This window comes from Rana temporaria, chromosome 1, assembly GCF_905171775.1.
Source record: "Rana temporaria chromosome 1, aRanTem1.1, whole genome shotgun sequence".
Taxonomy (NCBI): domain Eukaryota; kingdom Metazoa; phylum Chordata; class Amphibia; order Anura; family Ranidae; genus Rana; species Rana temporaria.
The window spans coordinates 259,377,458-259,389,746 of NC_053489.1; the positions used below are offsets into that span (position 1 = coordinate 259,377,458).

The following is a 12,289-nucleotide window of genomic DNA, read 5'->3' on the forward strand; positions in this document are numbered from 1 at the left end:
TATGAAAAAAGCGCAGTGACGTACAACTCGTACGACGGCACTCTAAAGGGGAAGTTCTATTCGCCTTTGGGCTGCTTTAGCTGATTCCGTGTTAGTAAAAGACGATTCGTGCTCTTCTGTCTGTTACAGCGTGATGAATGTGCTTACTCCATTATGAACGGTAGTTTTACCTGAACGAGTGCTCCCGTCTCATAACTTGCTTCTGAGCATGTGCGGGTTTAAAACGTCGTTTTAGCCCACACACGATCATTTTTGACAATCCGAAAAACAACATTTTTTAAAACGACGTTAAAAAATGCAGCATGTTCGAATTATTTTTCAGAAGCCGAAAAACGATGTGAAGCCCACACACGATCATTTTAAATGACGTTTTTAAAAACGAAAAATGATCGTGTGTACGCGGCATTAGAGTTCCAAATTAAAGCTTTAAAACACTCTAAATTCAATTTCAAAATGCAGTGTATGTACCTTACTGACAGTTGTTTAACTCAAGCCTACCGCTTACAGGTGAGTTCAATCTATGCCATATGTGCCCTCAGGGCTTGTAGATCCACTTTAAAAAAAAGGAAAATGTTCACAGCAACCTGCAGGTGGTTTCCACCATCAATATGAAATTAACACATTCAGTCTCCTGGCTCTCTTTACCAGCACTATTAAACAAGCCTCATGCCTTGGTCCTCCTGACCTTCTAACACAACATCCCAGTGCTCGTGCACAAATGTATCTCTGTCAGCTCTCTATCCCTTTCCTGTAGCTCCCTGCTGCTCTGTATCTCGGCTCGGGCCTTTGTCTGTCCTGTGCAGACTTGTACACCTCTCTGCTCCCTTGCACACACACATGAAACCCTGAGCCCTAGTTCTGATTACCCTAAAAACCCAGCACACTCCTGCATAATCAATGTGCCGGTTTTCTACAAAACCTGTTCCAGACTGCCTGTTTACACCATGACGAGGTACCGCGCTGTCACAATACATACATTGCAAGGGAAAGTAGCCATGCCACATCTCCAAATTGAAGCCAAATTGTTTGCATACTGAACCATCCTAAGTTTGGGAACTCATTGGATGCTCAAGAATTTCAAAGCATATTTTTCATGATTTACTGTAATTTTGTGATTTTTTTATTTTTTACTTTTAGAAATGTATTGTTTTTATGAGACATAGTGTTCCCTTATAGGCATCCATAATAAACTGTGTTAAACAAATTGGTTTCACTTAGAAGATTGAATGAATGTGTTTTTTCATCTAATGGGTTTTAAATACTTAAAGCGGTTGTAAACCCGCATCAAAAAAAAATTTTTTTTCTCCTGCAAGGTAAAAGTCATAATGAGCTAATATGCACCGCATATTAGCTCATTATGAAATACTTACCTCGGATCGAGGTGTGTAGAACTTACCTGGTCCACGCCGAGCGAGATATCATCTTGACTCGGCGTGTCTTCCGGGTATCGCTGCTCCAGCGCTGTGATTGGCTGGAGCGGCGATGATGTAGATTTAAATTCGGCAAGGTCCGGCGGCTGCCGGTCCTTTCGCCGTAGATCCCCCCTGCGCATGCGCCGCTGCAATCAGCAGCGCATTGCGAGGGGAATATCTCCTAAACCGTGCAGGTTTAGGAGATATTCTCCTTACCTACAGGCAGGGCCGGCCTTAGGCGTTCAGGCGCCCTGTGCGAGCTAATCCTGTGTTTACATTACACAGCACCCTGCATCTCTGGACCCCTTTACATTACACAGCACCTTGCAGCTCTGGACCCCCTGCATGTTCCACCCCTTCAATGCAGACCCCCCGTTCAGTGCAGACCCCCCTTCAGTGTCGCCCCCCCAATCAGTGTCGCCCCCCTCATTCAGTTCAGCCCCCCTCATTCAGTGCAGCCCCCCTCGTTCAGTGCAGCCCCCCTCGTTCAGTGCAGCCCCCCCTTTAGTACCTCAGATCAGCGTGGCGGCACATGCACAGCAGGTCCCCTCCCCCTGTTTACACATAAACAGAGAGGAGGGGGAGGCGGCTTCACTCGGCTGTGCCTGTGTGACATCCGGGATCGCACAGACAGGCAGCCTGTGGCTGCAAGAGGAGGGGGTGGTAGGTGCAGCGGTGTCACCCTGCACCCCCCCTCGCACACCCCATCCCCCTCGCCACTGTAGCTAGCTCGCCTCTCCCTGCCTGTGCCAGTGTGCCGCTGCCAAAACCCATGGCGCTGCCACCGCGGGTGTTATACAATCGCGGAGGGGGTGCCAGTCTGACACCCCCCCAGTGTGTGGTACCCGGGGGGCGGCTCGCCCCCCCCTTTAGTACACCTTTGTATGGCCGCACGGCGTCCCTGTTGCCCATGGCGCCCTGTGCGGCCGCACAGCTCGCACACCCCAAAGGCCGGCCCTGCCTACAGGAAAGCCTTACCTGTAGGTAAAAATAAAAAAAGTGGGTTTACAACCACTTTAAAGGTTTTTTTTTGAAAAAAATGACAAAGTAAGAAAAAAAAACTGTATATAATCTGTGATTATTCCAAAGACTACTTTTATTTAATTGACAGAGCACAGTGAAATAACTAACAAATTTTTGTTTTCTGAGTTGGATAAAATAAAAAACTGACTGGTTATTGATTACTGCGCTTTGCACACCATCATTGCTGTTTGCCTTGCCCTATTATATTCAATGCCTTTTCTTACTGAATAGAAAGCATTACTTTTTTTTTTTTTATTAAAATAAAAAACAGGTTTATACTTACCTGCTCTGTGCAATAGTATTACACAGAGCTGCCCCTTACCTGCTTTTTCTGGGTCCCTTACAGCCCGCTGACTATGGGGTCGCACGTGCAGGCTTGCTTCTGAGCTGGGCTGTGTACGTCCATAGACACACACAGTGTGGCTTGGCCCCCGTTTCACTCTTTTTCTTCACAGGATGTGACTGACAGCAGCAAGGGCCAATGGCTCCTGCTGCTCTCAACAACCTATGTGAGAGCAGGGAGGAAGGAAATGCAGACAGGCAAACTAGTATTTAAAGTTTTTTTGCTTAATGCAAAGAATATATTGTAGGGAGAAAAACCTTTAGAGTTTAGAACCGCCTATGATCATTGCTTTAAAGAAGTGGTTGACATGGGTTTTGTATTGGGAAGGAAATGAAGGCAAACTTTATTGTGGTTAGCAATCGCTCAGATTCTTGGAGATAATTTTACACACTCGCACAAGCACATAAAACTGAATGCACTATGCACCAGTAACGATGGGTATAATCAATAATACTTCATGGCACTTGATATGAACCTTGTGGTTATATTATGGACATGTTTTTATTTTTTACAGTTTTTTCTTCCTATGGATCTCTGTATTAGCCAGTTACTGATTGTTTTTTTTTTTTTTTTTTATATATAAATCCTAAACCTACTCCTAATCTTAATTTATCTGAATCTTACACAGACTTTCTTACTGACCGAAAAGTGTATCTATCAATATTAAAGAGCAACTTTTAGGTGATCTGTGCACATTGCAGGGATTTTAACAACCTCCATTAGATTCCTACCTTTTTTTGTTCTGAAGATTTGGCTGTTTTGTTTGACCATATCCTTTGAATACCGATTCTGAATGTGAGGGTCTGGTTTCAAAATAATTGGCTAATGCACAATGCACTCTGTGTTCTGATGAGAAAAGCTGCAGGGTCTGTATCCCTTTAGAACAGTGGTCTCCAAACTGTGGAGATGCAGCCTTTTGCTTGCTTTTATCCAGCCCTTGGAGTGCTATTTCATCCACTGATGCCATCAGTGGGGCATAATTTCCCCCACCGACACCAAAGAAGAGACATATTTTTTCTAAATGGCACCAACAATGTGGCCCACTGACACCAAAGAAGAGACACAATTTCTCCCAATGGCACCAATGATGGGGCCCACTGACACCAATGATGGGGCACAATTTCTCCCACTGGCACCAATTATGAGACACAATTGCTCACGCTGAAACAAACGATGGAGCATTTTTTTTCCTCTGATGTTGGGACCTTTTCTACTCCCACTGGCCACAGTTCGGCCCCCCTAAAGTCTAAAAGACAGTAAACTGGCCCTTTGTGTAGAAAGTTTAGAGACCCTTGCTTAGTTAGTGTATGTGTGGCCTCTTTCAACTGGGTATTGTTCATAAACATCATTTATAACTGTAATCAATGCTGAAGTCACATTGTAAAGGGCTCAGTGGCAATGATCTATTATGGACAAAGCCAGTTAATAATTGAATGCCAATCAAATTATGTGACATCTCCAAGATTTCCTTAGGCCTCGTACACATGATAAGAATATCGGACGAATGATCTTCAGGTTTTTTTTGCATGCTAGTCTCATATCGGTAATGAAGAGGTTATGAAAATTCTCGTATGACGGAATACAACTTCAGAAGTGATGTAATGTGTTGTATTTAATGTATACTGTCATTTCTGAGAATGCGTGGTCTTGGTCTTTCAATTTTTTTTTAGGACGAATACTGTACCGCTTAAATACGAGAGATTTATAGGTTTGTCCTAACTGTGTACTAACAATCAGATTATCGCACGATTGCTTCGAAAGCGGTATTTTTTGTCTGAGAGCAAGCAACGAGCACTTATCATGGCTTTGTAATAGGGAAAACTGACAGCCAGATTGTTTATGCTTCATCGAAACATCAAATTAAAAACACTCAACATAAGTTTTGCCTTTTGTAAAGTCCTGATAATTGCTCACTGTTTGCTGTACTCAGTGTGACTTTTGTTTTCTGATGCATCAAGGCTCTGCCAAAAGAGCAGGTACCTAATCTCAGCACTGGTATACTGTATATATGTATAAACAGTTTTGTTTTGTAAAATGTATTTATCGTTACATTATTCATCAAAGCTGAACATACATTGTATTTGTTTTTTTATGAAAAAAGTATACTAATGTAGACATATTTTTAATTCTGTTCAGGTGGAACACAGAGGCTACCCCGTGCTGTTGGAGTGGCCGTGGCAAAGGAACTTATATTTTCTGCACGTATCCTGGATGGTAATGAAGCCAAAGTCATCGGCTTGGTCAGTCATGTTGTAGAACAGAATGATGAAGGAGATGCAGCTTATAAAAGGGCTTTGGCTTTAGCGCGGGAATTCATAACTCAGGTAATGATCTTAAAGGGTAAATAAATCTAGAAATTTACAGATAAAGTGAAATGACTTGTAAGAAGTGCCCCACAATGTCCAGTGCTTGTATGGACAAACTATGATTTGGCATTTTATTAGTGTGTTATATAGACTTTACAGTGTGCATCATAAACAGGTGTAAAGAAAAATGTTCATTATCTGAAAATGTGTTTTTCTTTTCCACTATTTTCTGCTGTTTTACAGTATAACAACAACAGTAGTAGTATCATGAACAAAAGCATTTGCAAAGTAACCAGTCATAACTGTTACAAAACTTTACAGACGACTCTTGTGGTAATACAATTACAGAACATTGTGTGCCTAAAATTTACTAACAACTTGTAGTCAGTGTAACTAAGAAGAAGGCTATTTCCCTAGATAGCAGTGAATGAATGAATGAATGAATGAAAAACGTATAAAGCGTGGCGCATGCGAACTGAATCGCTTCTGGGCGCTAGTTGTTCGTGTCTCATGACATCAAAAGAGCAGAGTTTTGATCTGTCTTCTGAAAGTCAGGTGGTTTTCCTCCAACCGAATGCTGGTTGGTAAAGCGTTCCATAGTCTAGGACCCTGAAAAGCAAACCTTCTTTCTCCTTTGGACTTGTATTTGGTTTTTGGTACCCTGACCAGATTTTGGTCGGTGGATCGCAGAACGCGATTCGAATTGTGAGGTTCTATCTTGTCGCAAAGATATTGCGGAGCCTTCCCATGGATGCACTTATGTGTCAGGCAGAGTGCTTTAAATGCAATTCTGTCTTTTACTGGCAGCCAGTGAAGGGTTCTCAACGAAGGTGAGATTGATTCCCATTTTTTTTTCCCAGTCACCAGTCTGGCGGCCGTATTCTGAACGACTTGCAGACGGGAGATTTGGTACTTTGGGAGTCCGAGGTACAGGGCGTTAGCATAGTCCAGTCTGGAATTCACGATTGTTCCCACCACGACTGCTACGTCTTCTTTGGGGATAAATGGAATAAGTCTGCGTAGTAGGCGCAACAGATGGTGCGCTCCGCTGACTACTGACCCTATTTGTGCGTCCATTGTCATGAAGGTGTCGAAGATGACCCCGAGACTTTTGACTTTGGAGCTAGGGGTGATGATTTGGCCCAGAATGGGCGGGGGTGTCCAGGTTGTTGCCAGTTGACTCTTTCGGCTGGCAGTAATCCCCAAACAAAGCAAATTTTGTTGAAATTCATTCTTATGAGGAAAAAGGGGTTTACTTAGCTGTACAGTATGGGGCACAGGATCTCTATTTCTTACTATGGGTTATAGTAGCTACCTTCAGGTGATTGGAAGCTGGAAATAAGAAAGCTGCTGGGATATCCCATGTATAGCTCCTCCCATTCCCAGCTTACCTAAGTTTTTGCCAGTGTCCTTATGTGATGGACCTCATCTCTCTAAGTCCTAGCCCTAGTAAGTGGGATGCTTTTTGCCGTCTGGGACATCCAAACCACCACCGGGATCCAAGTTCCAGATAGCAGAAGAGGAGAGGTACAGATACCAGCCACAATGGAAGAGTGATTCAGGAGGAGGTTGATAGAGATGCAAATACAGCACAGGAGACCAGTGTCAGTGCAGGTCCTGCTGGGATGGTATGATTTTGTCCGCTGGGAACTTTGGAAGGAAAAGCTAACCTGTGAGCAGTGTCACCAGGGAAAAATTCTCCCCTTGATCCAGGAATGGTACTGGCCACAGTACAAAGTGAAAATGCTGTTATTGGGGAACCAACCGCACAAGGAGTGGACAGCTGAGTTAAGCAGGCTGGTCCAGGCAGGAATGCGGTTGGACGAACACTACAGAGCCCTTTGCTGGTATTTAGCCCAAGTGAGCCCATGGACAGTGGAAGACAGCCCAACGGAAGGCTTCGGCTACGGCGGCCTGGAGCTGTTATTCGGGGGGCTGTCCAAGGACACTGAATTTGAGAGCGATTTGGAGTGGCGCTTGGAGGAAATGTTGGAGTACAGAGACCACAGGCTGAATGTCTCAAAAGTGCTCTGGGCACAGGGAGATTAGGACTTTCTAGCCATTGAGAAATGGGAGCTGGAGATTGCCTACAGACGGCTGGTAGACTCTGATCAGCAGCAGAACTGGGCTCCCCTTGCCTGGGACATGTCCTATATTTACAAGTACATGGAGTAAATAATGCATATTTTACATATATTGCAGTTGAAACTAGTACAAATTAATAACCTACTAAAATATTTCTAAATGGAGATGAATAAAGGGGGGTTGGAAATATGTTAAAAGGAACGTCCATGAGAAGTTGATAAATATGTACATTTATTAGTAATTATTAGCTCAACACGTTTCAGGCCTTTAGGGCCACTCACCAGGAGCAAAACCGTAGTGATCATCTAGGGATAAAAAAGGCAAACAGGTTTCAATGATCTAAAGGATATATAGGAACATGTGGGCGAACACAGAATAGGAGAGACATTTGTGTTTCTAACCCACAAACTTACAAAAGCATCTGCACAGTGGTGGTATGGCCATGAGTTTTGCAGACCAGCCAGAAAACATCACAACCTGGAGCTGAAGAGGCTTAGCAAGGTGACAATGGCCCACACAGACAGCACCCCAAGAGGGTGGGAATGTATAAATCAAAACTGATGTGAACTGTAATGGGTGACCCCAAATTTTGGGACCTATGTGAAAAAAGGAGGAAACGGAACACTATAAAAATGTGTAAAAAGGTGATGTGAATAAGTGTGTTAGTATAGATATGCAGATTGAAAAAGCAAGGTGTAGGCAAACAAAAGAAAAAATAAGAAAAAGAACAGAAGGGGAGCTAAAGAAAAAGGGCGAATGAGGAACAAAAGATAAGAAAGGCAGATAGTGTGTGGAAGGTGAAGAAATATACCTGTTGTAGAGTAATGCCGCATACACACGGTCATTTTTTGTGATTAAAAAAAAACGATATTTTTAAAAACGTCATTTAAAATGATCGTGTGTGGGCAAAACTTTGTTTTATGTCTTCTGAAAAACGACAAAAAAAATTCGAACATGCTTCAATTTTTTATGTCGTTTTTCAAAACTTCGTTTTTTGTGTCATAAAAAATTATCGTGTGTGGGCTAAAACGACGTTTAAAACCCGCGCATGCTCAGAAGCAAGTTATGACGCGAGCTTGAATGAAACAGAGTGGCGTCGTACGTGTTGTATGTAATCGCAATTGCTAGAGCATTTTGAAAAAACTATGGTGTGTAGGCAACATTGTTTTTTAAAATTGGGTTTAAAAAACATTGTTTTTTTTCATGAGAAAAAACTACGTTTTTTTACAAGACAAAAAACGACCGTGTGTACGTGGCATAAGGAGGGCAAATGATGCCATGGTGCATAATGTTCCACAGTGAGGAGTGATATGTCTGTTCCTATGTGTAAAACCCAACAGGGGAAGAGGCTCATATGGGGAGCGCCGCCACAGCCCAGCCCCCAACGTCACGCTGGCACATGCAGGGGGAGGGAGGCGCCATCGACCTGGCAGTCAAGCCACCCAGGCGAGATTCGCCAAACCAAACAATCCCCCATGCGCACCAGCGGTGGTAAACACTCCACCGGCAATGCAGCGCCAAGAGGACGCTGCACGTCCAGCGTGTGCGAAGCGTGACGTCGACACGCAGTGATGGAACCCTCGCCCACCCCAGGCCAGAACGTAGCAAAGGGAGAGGGGAGGTCCACAGTGCACGTCGCAGCTCCCGGAAGCAACAGAGAGGCAAGGTCCAATGAAAAACGTGGCCAAAACCACCAATGTGCACACGCCTGAGGGAACAAAAAAAATAAAATAAATGAAAATGACCAAGGATAAAAATAAAAGGGCAACCACATACCAATTATTCTATATAGAGACTGTTGAGAAGTATATAAATGAAAACTAAAAATAGAGGCAACTGCGAAGCAGCCATGTATAGTAAGTTAATAAAGTATATTAGTGAGACCGTGTGCCTCCATCCCTAATTAGAAAAAAAAGGGTGTTTTGGGATTTTGAATGAGAAATATTAAACATATATTTCTATCGCTGTTTTATGTAGAAAAAAAGAGGGGGTTTGGGACTTTAAATGAGGTATGCATGAGAGGACGCAAAGATAAGACAGTGTAATATGGATGCGTTTATCTAAAACACATAGCAGAGCATGCGATTTCGAATGTATACATAGTAGTAAACATACATGACAATGAGCATATTAAAAAGAATGATGTAAAAACCATAAACATTGTATAACAACTTAATCCTTGCATTATTAAAAAAATCCTCATAAAATAGAATCATTAAACCCGAGGTTGGTTCTAAAACTGAAACATGTAGTATCTGTGTAAACCCGGGACGCCTTTCATGGCATTATTGCCAATCTTCAGGGGCAGATGCGTAGTGGGATAAAATCTGCAGAAGGACACAAGTATAATATGTAAGTTTTAGCATAACATCCAAATATGGGAGACAATAGGAGAGATGGAAAAGGGGCCATCTCCAAAAAACTTACTAATTTCCAGCATGTGAGGATGTGCAAACTGGAACGGAAAGTAGCTTTTAATTGGTTCAAATTGTCATATAATTTCATATTTAAATTCTATGCATTTTGCTATATATCAATACTTTTTTGCATTTCATCTGAACTAAATATTGCACAATGATAGATAAATAAATATTCCAACAAAGAAATTTCCTATATTTACAAGTAAATAATGACGTTTTCTGGCTGTTCTGGGATTCTGTGCAGATGCTTTTGTAAGTTTGTGGGTTAGACATACAAATGGGGGGGTCTCTCCTATTCTGTGTTCACCCACATGTTCCTATATATCCTTTAGATCATTGAAACTTGTTTGCCCTTTTCATCCCTAGATGATCACTACGGTTTTCCTCCTGATGAGTGGCCCTAAAGGCCCAAAGCGCCTAGAGCTAATAATTACTGATAGGTATACATATTCATCAACTTCTCATGGATGTTCCTTTTAACATATTTCCAACCCCCCTTTTTTCATCTCCATTTAGAAACATTTTTTACAAGGTTATTAATTTGTGCTAGTTTCAACTGCAGTTGAGAATAGTGGGCAGTCATCAGTATACCATTGGAAAAATATCTTATAGCACCAACATACCTATTATTAGAAAATGTTGAAAGAACAGGATATGGGATTTTAAAGGTGCTATAGATAATGGTCAATACAACATAAATTATAGAAAATATTTTATTAATAACAGCAATTAAAAAACTGATAAATACTATTCATTGCCTATTACAGGCATACATCTAATACCTAACATGTAACAGTGATGGATTGTATACAGTTGAAAGTAGCGTTCATTTTTGTTCGACAATTTCGCCGTTAAGGCTTCATCAGGACTGGACGCAAAGAAATATTTTAAATAATTTTTCAAAAGAAATCCAGCTTTAGATGTAAGGAAAAAGAAAGAATACACATAAATATACATATTATTATTTTACGACAAAAATATACATTGCAAATATTAGGGAGATATAGATCGAATGCAATGTACCATAAATACGGTATGTAAAATATGCATTATTTACTCCATGTACTTGTAAATATAGGAAATTTCATTGTTGGATTATTTATTTATTTATCTGTGCAACATTTGGTTCAGATGAAATGTAAAAAAGTATTGATATATAGCAAAATGCATAGAATTTAAATATGAAATTATATGACAATTTGACCAATTAAAAGCTACTTTCCATCAAATGTATCCCTTTGTGTCCGTGTGCCTCGCCTCCTAGATTACTGATGCCAAAAACGAATGTGACAATTTACCATGAACTAATAATCTTATCCAATTGCTTCCTAGTAGCAGTTGTACCTCATTGTTTTTGCACTGTGTTCTGAAAACGTCTGTGTTTTATGTTCTTTTATGAAATAGACTATGATATAAACAGAGGGCAGAAGAACACATTCAAGAAGGCATCAGGTGTAGCCAGCTGTTCATAAAATGTAATTTTCCCCTTACAACAGCTTAATTACACACTTGTGCAGTTACAAGATTTAATTTATTTTGGATTACATTCAACAATGTAATACTCTGTGGATTACAAGTTTTTTCTATCTGCATGGTGCTGCAAATTGCATGCAGCAGGATGCAATTTTAAACTCTTACACATTTTTCTTTAGTAAATAAAAGCTGCTGATTTTTTGTGACAAGACTAATTTAATGAGCAGGATACAACCTAGAGAGACATGTCGAGAACCACACCAGTAACATAACCTCTTTAAAAGGTAATCATTTATATATATATATATATATATATATATATATATATATATATATATACCCGTTGAAGCAAAACCCATTCTATTTTCATCTGATAACTGTACAAGTAAGTTGTCAGGTTTGCAGTACATGGCCCCTTTATAGTAAGACAGCTTGTGGGGTGCAAAAGATAAATCCTTTCTCCTCACCACCAGATCTGGAGCTGTGTTGATTTGCTTAGAAAGCATTACATCCGGAACAAATACAGAACATACTGTACGCTCTTTGACATTTACTAATGCTCTTATCTTCATCCATTAGACAGCGAAATAAATGTAAAAGTGTGAGCATATGAGCAATCTACTGTGTTGAAACCTTTGTGTGTTTCTGCGAAAAGCTGATTATTTAACTTTCACCAGAGTGCGGTTTTCGGCAGTTAACAGTCTGGCAATAGAAAGATGAATAAAGTAAGTAATGATTAAATAATTTTAATAAAATAACTTAAATACTTTCCATTCCTGGAGAAAATGTTGCTTCAGACTAAAGCTATTGCTGGCCACATATGTGAATGACCAGGCACTAGGTCAAGTGATCTCTACTGAATGGGAGGATCAGTCTGAGCTCGAATTCTCCCCCTCATCAATGATCCCATGACCAAGTGCCAAAGCCTTTAAATTTGTGACCTGCACTGAAGATGATCAGTAGTTTCTGTAGGAATGGTATGTATTTCAGACAAAGCCAGAATAAGACCCAATAGATGACACAAGACTAAATAGGTTTATAACCTGAATCGGTCAACAAAAAAGAAAGAAAATTATGTCAACATAAACAGTACATTTTTATAAATAAAACAGCGGATTGGATAAATATGCTTTACCAAATGTGTTCTTTATCCACTTGGCGATGGCAATACGTATATATACATTGCGGCTTGCAAGTGGTTTACCAGGATTATGGGAGAAGCTATCA

At 40.9% G+C, this 12,289-nt stretch overlaps 1 protein-coding gene across 1 annotated transcript in view; it reads left to right on the forward strand.

Moving 5' to 3' along the window:
- The window catches only part of AUH (AU RNA binding methylglutaconyl-CoA hydratase), a 298,019-nt gene that overhangs the window by 264,023 nt on the left and 21,707 nt on the right, over nt 1-12,289 (forward strand). Inside the window, exon 7 of the mRNA XM_040354848.1 lies at nt 4,915-5,102. Within this exon, the coding sequence (XP_040210782.1) occupies nt 4,915-5,102 (188 nt within the window). The remainder of the gene's footprint in view (nt 1-4,914; nt 5,103-12,289) is intronic.